Source organism: Thamnophis sirtalis, unplaced genomic scaffold (assembly GCF_051295495.1).
Source record: "Thamnophis sirtalis isolate CommonGarterSnake01/CBP01778 unplaced genomic scaffold, rThaSir2_p1.2 scaffold_3, whole genome shotgun sequence".
In the NCBI taxonomy this organism is placed as follows: domain Eukaryota; kingdom Metazoa; phylum Chordata; class Lepidosauria; order Squamata; family Natricidae; genus Thamnophis; species Thamnophis sirtalis.
The window spans coordinates 56,937,056-56,949,887 of NW_028261383.1; the positions used below are offsets into that span (position 1 = coordinate 56,937,056).

A 12,832-nucleotide genomic window follows, 5' to 3' on the forward strand; every position below is an offset into this window, starting at 1 on the left:
TCACCCTGGGATCCTCAGGTCCATTGGCAAAACTATAGTATATTTTCAGAGTTTCGAAAGAGCTTAAAATGGGGTCCAATCTTATTTCCACAGGTGTGATGTTCCTCAGGGAGGGAGTCATTATGGAGAAGGTCCTTCTTGGTCCTATCAGAGGGACCTCCTTAAGAGAGGGAACTAATAACATACCTCTGGTGGGTCTGGTAGATATAACTTGAAAAAGATGCTCCTTCAAATAACCTGGCCCCAGGCCATTTTAAGGCTTCAAGGTGACTAACAGTTTCCATGTAGAGTGCATTGTGGGGTATGCCTGGAACCTTAAATCACTATAAATCAGTTGGACATTAAACTATCTTAATTCAGTTATTTGGCAAAAACATGAAAGTTTAATCATTATTGTCTTGAATAAACAGTATATTCAGTACTAAGGAACTAACTGGTGTTGCTTTCTACTCCAGTGCATTTTTGAAGCCAGCAGCCATGCAGTAAAAAGTAACTGTAAAAATGTCAGCACTTGCTTAACCACAATGTCTTAAGTTTTCCTGGCATTACAAAGTAAATACAAATCCTAATTCCAGGTCTTGAAATCATAGGTTGTACTTCTCTATGTGTCTCTTTAAAAAAAATGATAGTCTTCCATACTTTTTAAAATGGAAGCTTTGAAGTATTTCTTAGTCAATCAGGTTATGCCTATCTGATAACTTACAGTACCAACGTTCATGTATTTCCAATCTAAGGTGACAAAAAGGTAATTGAAGGGATCTCCAGAAATTGCCTACTTTTTAATAATTATGACCTGAAGTTATGTGCTCCAAATTTAAATTGCTTTGTGTCTATAATATTGTTTGTCTTCCTGCCTTCCTTCCTTCCTTCCTCCCTCCCTCCCTCTCTCTGTCTCTTTCTTTTTTCTGATTGTTCTGTTATTGTACTTTCCCCTTTTCTTGTATTCAGCATTAGAATTTAGTGGAAAATATTAGTTGGACTCTGGGGATAAAGCTCAGAGGTGAGCACATGGAGTCTGGGACCATAAGCCTCTACATGACTCCATTAATTTTCTTGGAATGTGGATCTTGATTTAACACTGCAAGGAGATAAAATGCCCAAATAACTTTTATATCTCTTGTCACCATCTGCTCACTGACTGGATAAATCTTTCTAATTTATTTTAAAGTTTTTCTTTCTGAAGTAGTAATGATACAAATCATTACTAGAAGCCTTGCTGTGGATTGCAGGCTTCTAATGGTGTAAAGGAAAGGCGTTTATTGGCCACCCTGATATTTTCCAGGAGAAATTTACTCTGGGCTTTAACAACAAAAAGAACAACAAATTGACCGAGACATTCCATCATGGGCCAAGTTTAACTTCCTATGAAAAAAAAATGTTGTGGGCAGAAGGTTTTTCTGAGGAAAATATTTTTATTTCCCCTGAAACAAAGTGAAAGACTTGTCAGTACTGACTAAGGGGTTGGCATGTGGAGAGAACAGTACAGCTTTCCTATACAATTTTGATCCAAGCTTACTTTGACTTGATTTTTTTGCATAGGAAGGAAGTATTTGTCCTTCACAATATCTGATGTAGCCCCTTCTTCTTTAGCAAAAGTGTTTAATTGTATGAAAAGGTTTAAAATATGTGATCTTTCTTGAGGCTTTTTGGGAAGTTTAGATTGGGCCTAGGTAAAAAATGTGAGTGGACAAGGAGTGGGCAATTTGTGGTCCTTGGTCTGATTTCATGCAGCTGTTCCCAAAAGCTGCTTCAACCAGTCCATTCAGACATTAGAGCAGAGGCAAGCATGAGAAGGCAATGTCAGAATGGAGAAGATGAGAAAAGGAGTAGGAGAAAGAAAATGGAAGAGCTATGAGGTGCTGCCGCTAAATTTGCCTGCCATAACTATTGTAAACTATGGTTGTGTTGCTCCCAAAGATGTATCTGTGCTGAAAGATGGCCTTGGTAAGAAAATCACCCTGTAGCTCAGGGTTTCTCAAACTTGTCAACTTTAAAGACTTGTGGACTTCAACTCAAGGTTCATGGTTCATTTTTGAACTCCCAGAATCCCCCACCATGGCTGGCTAGGGAAGTCTGGGAGTTGAAGTCAACACATTTTAAAGTTAAGAAACTGCAGAGAAAATTGGGGCACTGAACTTCAAATGCATCTCTAGGCTGTCATAGAGGAGTTATAGATGATCAAGACAAAGTGCCTGCAAAATGCACATATGAAGTAAAACTGTGGTGCATTGTATAAGCCCTGTCCAAAAAGAAATAAATCCACATAATCTTTCATTTCCATGTGATTCAATACAGGTAAATAATTTTGAATCATTTAATAGGAAGAAAGGTGGAACTCTTAGTAATAAATAGGGTGTTGTTGTTTTTAAAGAAATTTGACAGTGTCATGAATCATATTTTGATAGAACAGCAGATCTTTTACAATTTGTACAAGGAAATATGCATGCCTATGTGTATATGGATCTATATATTTATTTATGTAAGAAATTGGTATGTGGCTCACTTCGCTTAGTATCTGGCATGTATGGTTTACTGTGTTTAACAAAAATCCTAAATCTACGTATAGGACGCCAATAGAGTAAAATTATTGTTGCTTCTGGTATTGGAAGAAATGTGAACTTCTTGCTAACTGCCAGGTTTTTCTCAGGCTTTTTCTATAGTTACTGTATGTTTTAATACCATTCATTATGCTGCCCCAAAGTAGCCATCCATTTATATTTCTTTATTGCTAAATCCAATATTAACAGAGATGATTTCACGACTATTTTATTTTTAATTAGGAAATTCATTTTCATTTGAACATCAGAAGCATATGTTTTTGCAATGCATAACAGAATGCATGACTAAAGTTCATCTCACTGGATTATTTTGTTTCATTTGGGTCTAAAAGGCAAAAAGAACCAAAAAAACAACAGAGACCATTGACCATTGTTATCATGGGGCAGGCCAACATGCTGCCATCTACTATGGGAATAACTCAAAATATACTATGTATAACAGGAAGAATCTATAGCCCTTCAGATGCTGCTGAATTACCACTCTGAGCAGCGTCTGCCATTAGCCATGCCTGCTGAGGATTATATCAACATTGAAAATTTTCAAGTACAATGTCTGTACTATTGCTGATCACCTTTATTACCATTGAAAGCTAAATATGCCTAGCAACTGATGACAGGTTTACATATTAGCAGTGGAGTGGAATCCTCCACTCCACTCGTCGCAACAGAATACCTTTTGCCACCAGACTTGAAATTTTGGGCTTAGACAATTTAGAACTACGCCGGTCTGACCTAAGAGTAGTACATAAAATTATCTACTACAATGTTCTACCTGTCAATGACTACTTCAGCTTCCACCACAACAATACACTAGCACACAATAGATACAAACTTAAGGTAAACTGTACCAAAGTCAATTGCAGAAAATAGGATTTCAGCAACAAAGTGGTCAATGCCTGGAATGCATTACCTGACTCAGTGGATTCTTCCCCAACCCTCCTGTCTACTGTTGAGCTCACCCCATTCCTAAGAGGTTTGTAAGGGACATGCATAAGCGCAAGAGGCATGCCTTCCGTCCCTGTCCTAACAACCCCGTTTATTCGTATCCATTTCATGTATTCATAATCTTGTATATACTTACATCTATTATCTTATACACGTTTGACAAAGCAAATATATATATTAAACTGACATATTCAGCACATTTATATACTGAGGCTTGCTTGTGTATGTTCCACTTTGGGTGTCTTAATGTATTCAACTCTAAAAGTTAATTAGAAGAGAACATTTCCTGAGTGTATGGGACTAATTCAGCAAAGTTCCATTTTCATTTTCAATTATTCTATTTGCTTCACCATTTTTTATATTGGGCTATTTTTTAATGATATATGGCAGCGGTTCCCAAATTTGGCAACTTTAAGACTTGTGGACTTCAACTCCCAGAATTCTCTGGGAGCAGAGCTGGCTGGAGAATTCTGGGAGTTGAAGTCCACAAGTCTTAAAGTTGCCAAGTTTGGGAACCACTGATATATGGTATTTTTTTTAGTTAGGCAACCTTATGGTATACCCACACACACACACACACACCTCACTGGGAAATCCCTGGAGAAGAGCAAATGGTGGTGTGTTTGGTTGTAGGCTGATTGAAAGAAATTAATTATTATGTGACTTTGATTTCTTTCCCAGTGTTGTGACTTCTGCAAGCAGGTGTTACCTGCTGAGTTTCCGGTAGTGTATGCAGACCGAGCCGGCTACGATCACCAGTGGCATCCAACATGCTTTATGTGCTCTAAGTGCTCTGAACCACTTGTTGACTTGATCTACTTCTGGAACAATGGAGCCATCTGGTGTGGACGCCATTACTGTGACAGCATAAGGCCACGCTGCACAGCTTGTGATGAGGTGCGGTTAGTGTGAAAATGGGTATTCTTTTCTTGTCTGTGTCTGTGACCCCAATTGTGAGATGGTCTAAACAGCTGCAAGGAGTCAAGATGTTTATCCAACATCTTTCCGCTTTTTTTCCTTTTAAGCAGGACCCATGTTGACTTGCCAAAAAGGAATTCAAAATGTGCAGACTGCTTTTATGTATGGTGATCAATGGGATGATCTTTTGTTCATTCTGGGAATTTTTTTTAATTATATGTGAATTTTCCAGAGAACACTGCATATTTATTTTATACCATGATGTTAAGTGCATGTATTTTTGTTTGAACTTAAGCTTAAAAAAGATTCATTTTTACAAGGAGGGAGGGTGGAGAAACTCTAATCTGCTGCCATTCAGAAGTAAGCTATCCCTGGAGCTGCAGCAAAGTTAGAGGTAGCAAACAGACAACTCCATGCCATTTGACTTCTATTCCTTGTCTTATCCTATTTCTAAAAGAACTGCTCTAAGCTTGTGACAGAATTAGCTTACTTTCTCCTCCCCCATCCCCTTAAAACTAATATGTGCACATAGGCTATTTAGTTTGTATTGATCTTCCTAAAACCATTCCCGGGATAAATATTTTATTCCTTCCAAATTGGTCCCTTGAGCCTGATATTAAGTACATATACAGTTAAATGTTTTACAGCAATATATTTCCAATAAGCATTCTTGTACCTCTCAGATCTGTCATCATAAATGTTATTTAGCACATAAATGCATCCTTCAGAAAATGTCCCAGCTGAGTTTATAGTTTTTCCATCTCCGTGTTTCTTTTTTAAACCATTTATCAAAATCTAGGCTTGCAAATAGGGCTCGGTTTCTCATTCTTTGGAAACCTCTAAGGATTCCTGCTTTTCGATAAAGGAACAGCCATCCTGAATCCAAGCTTAATTTTTGCCAGAGCTCACAATCAGGGTGTACATTTTCAGAACCAGAATTATATGAAGAAAAGTGGGATATGGGAAATAAGCAAAAATAAACAAATGGAACATCTTTTGTATTACTCAATAAATGCTAAATTCAACAGGCTAGATTGTAGGGAATATTTTTTTTAAAAAAATCTAGTTACAAAAAGATACATTTGTATTAATTAAAATTACAATACAATATTACAATTTTAATATCCCAGTTTTTAATTTCCCCATTGACCCATTGTAGAATTGAAAGGATCTTGGAAATCAATCAAATATCTGCTCAATACAATAAGCAACCCTTGGCTATGTTTGTTCATTGTTGTTTTTTTCCCACTGATAGCAGCTGATAAGAAGTTTCCTTTTCCTTTGGACATAATTTCCTTTCTTGACACCTTTGTAGCATATATGCATGAGACTAGCCAATTTTTTTACATGTTAACCATTGTACTGTGATAGTTAGGGTTAGATAACATTTAGTGTTAACCATGATCAGAGAAATTTGGCTCTGTTTTTCCCATGCTATAAAGCTCACTAACAGCTTCAGCTCCTCCATAGGTTTCTATAGGAAGAACAATGTATAGCATACTGAGCTTACTGAATTATGGTATAGTACCATGATGGGGAACCTATGGCTCGTGTGCCAGAAGTGGCTCCCAAAACCATCTCTCCGGGCATGCCAGCCATCGTCTATTGCTCTTCTGGGTCTTCACATGCACAGGAGCGCCAGAAACTGGAAGAGCACTCCCTGGCATACACCTGTGTTCCAGAAACTGGAAGACCAGGATGCATGCTGGAAACCAGAAGCTCAACTTTCCAGCGCATGCATGAGCACCGGGGAGCTGCTCTTCCGGTTTCCGGTGCGCTCCCCTGTGTGCGCGCTCCCGTTCAGCACTTGGTGCTGAAAAGGTTCACCAACACTGGTATAGTAGCTACTATTTCAAGAAGGGAACTCTGTGTAATGAGCATGGACTACTGTAAAGAGAAAGAAATAGAATTTGGAGAAGGTATAAAATACATATGTGACGAGGTTTTCCTGGAACTTAAATTACTTAAGGAACTCCTGCTTCAGATACATAATGTATAAAGAACACAAGTATATTCCAGTATATTCAAAAAGTCTCCTAACCAAAGGTATTTTCCAAGCATTTGTTTTCAAACAATGCTTAGAAATAAATGTAAACTTCTTCTGCAGCTTGGTTGGACCAGAACTCTGTTCTTTATAGGAATGTGTAAATATTTATTTTCTGTGCAAAGCTAAGTAGCATGGATACACTCTTTATACTGTTGGCTTTTCAATAGCATTGTGTTTGTATCTCACTGTGTGATGTTTTCATAATGAAGACATTCAGGAAAGGAATGATAAATGGACTTGTTTACTTTCACAGATAATATTTTCTGATGACTACCTGCAAACTGAAGGCCTTACCTGGCACAAACAGCATTTCACCTGCCTGGAATGTGAGAGTTCACTGGCTGGCAAACCCTTTATCCTGGACGCAACCAGCTTGTGGTGTACCGCTTGCAGTAAAAGCAAGCTTTCTTAAAACCGGGTGTCATTTCAGTGCTGACGTTTTTGTGTGTTCTGACTTGGAACGGACTCATTGGTGGGGAGGTCTTAAGCCAAAAAAAAATTGCATCCTAAGGATTTAGATCACTAAGGTTATTTGCAATCAAGTAATTACAGGAAATAAGATGGGAAATGATAACGCAGTAGGAAAAGAATAGAGGAATGGAATGTTCTAGGCCTTTCAGGAAAGACTTTACACGCAACCAAATGTACTGAAAACTAGGCCCCATTATGTTAAATTATTTCAACTTTGGCATATTACAAAAACAACTACTCCAGGAGGTTTAGAAATATATACATACAATTATCATTGTGATGCTGGGTTTTGCTGCTTTTTTATTGGTAACCAAAGGGCTATATTTCTAAACTAAATATCACAATGCCATTGCCCACAAATGAGTAGTTTTAGAAATATACGTAGAATGATACAGTGGGGAAACGAAACCGCCAATATCTGCAAGAGAAGGGTTTCCCTTCCCCTATGTGTTATAACACATTGCCTCCAAGAAACAACATTATGGTTTGAAAAATAGATTACATTAAAAAAAAAAGTTTGACAGCTTAAAGAACCTGAAAGCAGAGTAGCTTGTGAAGGATCACTGGAAAAATACAGGTTACAATGGATGATTTTTCTTTTTAAAAATGCTATCTAGAAGTAGAATTAAAGCAAAATATGTTTGATGAGCTTTCTGGATTACACATGTATTCAACGTTTTGATGATTTTATTCTGCCCCATCTTTTTTTCGCATGGGGGGGGGGGAGCAGCAAACAGATGAAAATACTTTAGTGCATTTAGAAATCTATGCAGTGGTCTTTTTGCTAACAGCCACATGGAGGGAGTAAAGACTAATAAATCTCAGCACATTAGTGCTTGATCTCTGGAGGCGCTGCTTACACAATGTTGCTTTCATAGACTAGGAAGAAGTAATCACATAAAATCAGCTTAGATATTCTTGCCAACTTCTCCCTGTCCCAGTGTGGAACAGTCATGGCAATAGGATTAATTCACATAGGTGATCTTTAAACACATGAATACCAGCATGGTTTTGTGTAGCCCCGTGATGGCAAACCTATGGGACACATGCCAGAAGTGGCACAGAGAGCATCTCTCCAGGCATGCCAGCCATTGCCTGTTGCTCTTCCAGGTGCTCTTCCAGCTGGTCTTCGGGTGCGCAGGAGCGGGGGAAACCGGAAGAGCAGCTCCCTGGTGTGTCCGATTCTGACACACACATACATGCTGGCCAGCTGGTCTTTGCACGGACATGTGCGCCAGAAGACCAGGTGACCACACACTGGAAACTGGAAGCTCAGTATGTTCATGACATGCTCTTCTGGTTTCTGGTGCTCCCATGCCCATGTGCTCCCATTTTGGCACTCAGTGCCGAAAAGGTTCACCAACACTGGTATAGCCCCTAAAGAAGACTGCTTGATAGTGCTTGAAGCCTTCCTTATGGGATTGGATTTTGTTCTTGCCACCCCAGCCAGCTAATGGTCAACAAAGAGAGGAGTTGTGTTTGTATAAATGCATTACATCTGGAAGGAGAATTCAACATGTATATAGAGACTATTAATATTAAATTCTCAATTGCTGCATCCCGTCATAGATTTTAAAATGGGCAGTAAAACTCATTCTTCCTGACATTTATGATAGGGCTTTTTTGGCTTTAACAGTAAGAAATTTTAAGAAAACAAAATAGTAATGGGCTGTGTTTATAGCAAGTGAATGCATGCAAAAGGATATTGGTTTTCTTGGTAAGAGTACTTTGAAATTCTAAATGCTAGCCAATTAATTCTACTAGGATTAGCAACAAGGTTTATGTTGGCTAGATTTGCTGTTTCAACTAATACCAAGGCTCTTTACTATAAATAATGGATGCTTCGTTAGCAAACAGAAAAGCATTTGTTGTTAAATAACATTAGATTAGGTCAATTAGTAATGACAATTTATAGAAATCTTTAATGCGATAAAAGGAATCGTTTTAACAGAAACTGGAAAATATCTTTTTGCTTTTAGACGCAACATGTATTAAACATTTTTTGTGTGTTTGAAAACAAATTAGAACTTAGCCTTTTATGGGAATTAGAGATTTGTCCCATTTGTTCTATACTGTTCATCTAATACAAGCATCTCCAAATATCCAGTGCTGAAGACACCTCTTGCAGATACAAAATTGTTGTATCTTTCAACGTACACAGTATATACAACAAAACTCCATGGGCATTTATGAAGTGTGTCTTTCTTTAAGAAAGTGTGTTCAATTCAGTTACTTAGGCATCTCATACATGTTAACAGAAGTGCATCTCAATGTCTCTTAAGTTTGTATTTGACACTCGGGGCAGTAACTAGCTAACATGGGTATCAGTTTTGCAGGATCATCTACAAAAAGTTAACTTAAGTGTATTCCTGTAAGTTGAAATAGAGGGCCTATGATTAGTGTGCATTTGAAAGAACTTCCTGCAGAAGTCAATCCTTAGGTTAAAAAAAATCTGAATGCTTAATCAGTTAACCAGACGTAGCTTAGGCCAATTTGACCTTCATTTCCTACAAGGGAGGCAGTTGTTTAGGTACATACCATAGTTTTTGAGGTGCTGTTTATCATAGAGCATTATTAATAGTCATTGACCACCATTAATGGCTGGTAAAATGATTCTCAAGATACAGGAGACTCTGATTCTTCTTCTTTATTTCTTCTGTGTTTTACTTTAGGTAACTTTATGTATATGTAGTTGATATGCGGCTGTTCTACTTCTGATCATTGGTCATGTTGGTGATTTGTGAGAGTGGAGACCACAACAGGTTGCCTTCCTACATTCTGTAAGGATCTGCCAGGCTATCAATTCCCCTGGTTACACTGTTTGTAATTTATCTGTTCCAACCTAATGTCTCTGGAAGTACTAAAATTATAGTTCTCCTCATCTCCAACCAGCAAGGTCAATGGGGATAACAGGAATTAATAATATAATGGAATTGGAAAATATCACAGTTGAAAAGATTGCTATTAAACTTCATGGATTTTTTTAAATGTAATTGTCAGTGGGATGCTGGGATCTGCTTAATTCAATATGTGGCTTTTATTTTATTTTGGTAGAATACTAAATTCATTCTGGGCTGTGCCTAATAGCTTTTGTATGTTGATGAGACTTAAGTTCTAACATAAATTTTCAGAAGTTTTAAGTATTTGTGGCAATATTTACACACTTTGTAACTGTGTATGTTTTGGAGGAGTGAGTTTTTCTTCAATCTGTGATTAATTTCCAAAGGGAATTGAGTTAGTATAATATTCATTGGATTTCTACCATCCACCCAGCTGTTGGTTTCCACTGACAAGCTTCCTTCTTATGCCTATGCTATATTTTTCCAGTCATGGTTCCAGCGGTGGGTTTCACATTTTCTTACCACTGGTTCGGCCCCTGTGCACCCTCCACCAGTGCCCGCCCGCCTGCCAGTGCCTGCACTTTGCTCCATCAAGTGCCTTCCACGCGTGCACCTGGCCTCAAAAAAGTGCCTTAAAAAGACAGCATAGAGACAAGGCGGATGGGGACTCCCACCCACAATTTCCGCTACTGATTTGGGCGAACCAGTCCGAACTGGCTGAATACCATTTCTGCATGGTTCTCATTGATATATGGAAGTTCTACCAGTCCAAATACAAAGAATTTGCAAGCCTTTGTTTAGGTCTGAATCAGAACAAGGAAGCACGCAGGCATTCTCATCCGTGTAATGGCCAGCAGCTTGCAACGTTCATGCCAAGGAAACTTCATTAAGGTCATCGGCTAATCTTTTTTGCATAATTGCAGGTTTTAAAGGTAAATAAATGGTTTTTCTAATGTGAATCGAGACTGATCACAAAGGTTGCTCTGGCATCATGTTCTAGTACTCCATGATATTGTGCCTATATGCAAGAAATGTTAAATTCCATGATTCCAGAAACAACCTGATTATCCCTCTTTGATATCATTTCAGTTTTGATTATATGGGAGTTTAGATAGTCATGGAACTTTATCAGTAATGGAACACAGTGTGCTTTGCTTTGCTTCCCTACAACCCTTCCATTTTTTTCTTTCATTGGGAAATGCAGGTGGAATGAGAGTCAGGAGTTGGCTTGTTGCCCCTGCATTTATATATGGATATATATGTATATATACTTTATGTTGTTTAAATTGTAGAGCTTAATGTATCTAATAATTTTCTCAAGAGATTAACTGACAAGTCATGGAAATGTATCTAAATGCTTCAATATAAAATGTTCAATAAATAAAATATTAAAATGAAGTTTCTTTAAAATGTTGCCATTTAATTGATCAACAAACTTTTAAGTCATTCCTAAGAAAGCTCCAGTGGATAGGACAGAAGTCAATATAAGTAAATTATAATTAAGTAACTTCTTAATGAGTATGGTACTTTAAATTCCTCTTTACATTCTGACTTTGCTGTTAGATAACATTGTTACATGCTTTGTTCATATGAGTCACTCTCTTTTGTTTTCAACCCGGATTCATTCATCGTTTATTCATTCTTGAACCTTGATATTCATGTTTTACTCCACATACTTAAAACCCTATGTTCATTTCATTCAACTTAGCTTTATGTTTCCCCAGATGTATCCCTCATTTTCAACTAAAAAAACACTGTGCATTAGGTTCTCAACTTACAACCACAGTTATTGAATTTTATAAATCTGAGTACATACAATGAAGAAGATAACATGTACTTACCTTGCTACCTTACATATTCCCTTATATTGTAAAATGTGCTTGGTACCTGAACAGGGTGAATTCTCTCCCTTTTCCAAAAGTGGATGGAGAGTTAAAATATTTGAAAAACTGAACTGAAAAAGTAGCAAAATTCTGTTTCATCAACATATTCTCACTCTATTTGCAGCACGTTAAGAGTAACAGCATCTTACTTGTTGATTTGGATTGCACTTTGTGGTAAATCGAATTTTTTTAATTGGGATTTGAATAAGCTACATTTGGCTCAATATGATACTGTTAAGCCATAACAGAAGATGGGTTCACATAACATACTCTGAATGGTAGCGAAGCTATATTAAGACCTAATATAATGTATGGTTGAACTCATATTTGAGATGAAAGAAAACTACAATTGTTGAAGTTCTACACTGTCAACATTTCTCATATAAACCTGGTAGGCTGTCTGTATGATGATAGAAAATGGGATGAGAGTGTGAAGAAATGCTCTCTTGTTGATACCTCATCAAACAATTATTAGGGTGTTTTTCCCCATTCTACATTAAAAGCCTTGTGTGGCTTGGAAGACATTTAGTGTCAGAACACATCTTTTACTTAACAAAAAGTTCTAAGTTCAATTCTAAGGCTGGAAGAACCAGCCCCAAACTCTTGATTTGCCACTGCCAATCCATATTGACCTTAGTAAATAAAGATGCCTTAATAGAAAGCAATTTCCTATCTTCTTAAATCCATGACTTTTAGAGCTAGGCAGTGTCTTAAAAGCATGCCATCTGCTTGTAATTCAGTACACACAAGGTCAGCACAGCCCACTTATCACACTCTTGGGTTGTTTTAGCTGACGTTTGATAGTGCTCCTAGCCTCCTGAAATTTAATTCTTCACAGGATGGAAGGAAAACACAAAGTAAACAGTCTAATCCAACAACAGATTTATTCCATACAATGCAGCCTGCAGGGCAAATTGTACTTGGGTCAAATTAACTAATTGGCATAGCAGAATTCAATCAATAGCAAAGATATAAATACTACATCTGTTTCATATTGACCACTGAAGACTGAAGTTTCATTCCAAGCTACCTTTTGGAATATATATATATATACATATACGTATATGTATATGTACATTCATACATTCATACATACATCATACACACACACACACACACACACACACACACACACACACACACACACACACACACACACACACACACACA

At 37.5% G+C, this 12,832-nt stretch overlaps 1 protein-coding gene across 1 annotated transcript in view; it reads left to right on the forward strand.

The window, feature by feature from the left end:
* Nucleotides 1-11,189, forward strand: part of LMCD1 (LIM and cysteine rich domains 1) — a 64,657-nt gene extending 53,468 nt beyond the window's left edge. Inside the window, exons 5-6 of the mRNA XM_014053765.2 lie at nucleotides 4,185-4,400; nucleotides 6,722-11,189. Coding sequence (XP_013909240.2) covers nucleotides 4,185-4,400; nucleotides 6,722-6,880 — 375 coding nt within the window. The 3' untranslated portion in view covers nucleotides 6,881-11,189. The remainder of the gene's footprint in view (nucleotides 1-4,184; nucleotides 4,401-6,721) is intronic.
* The last annotated feature ends 1,643 nt before the right edge of the window (nucleotides 11,190-12,832 follow it).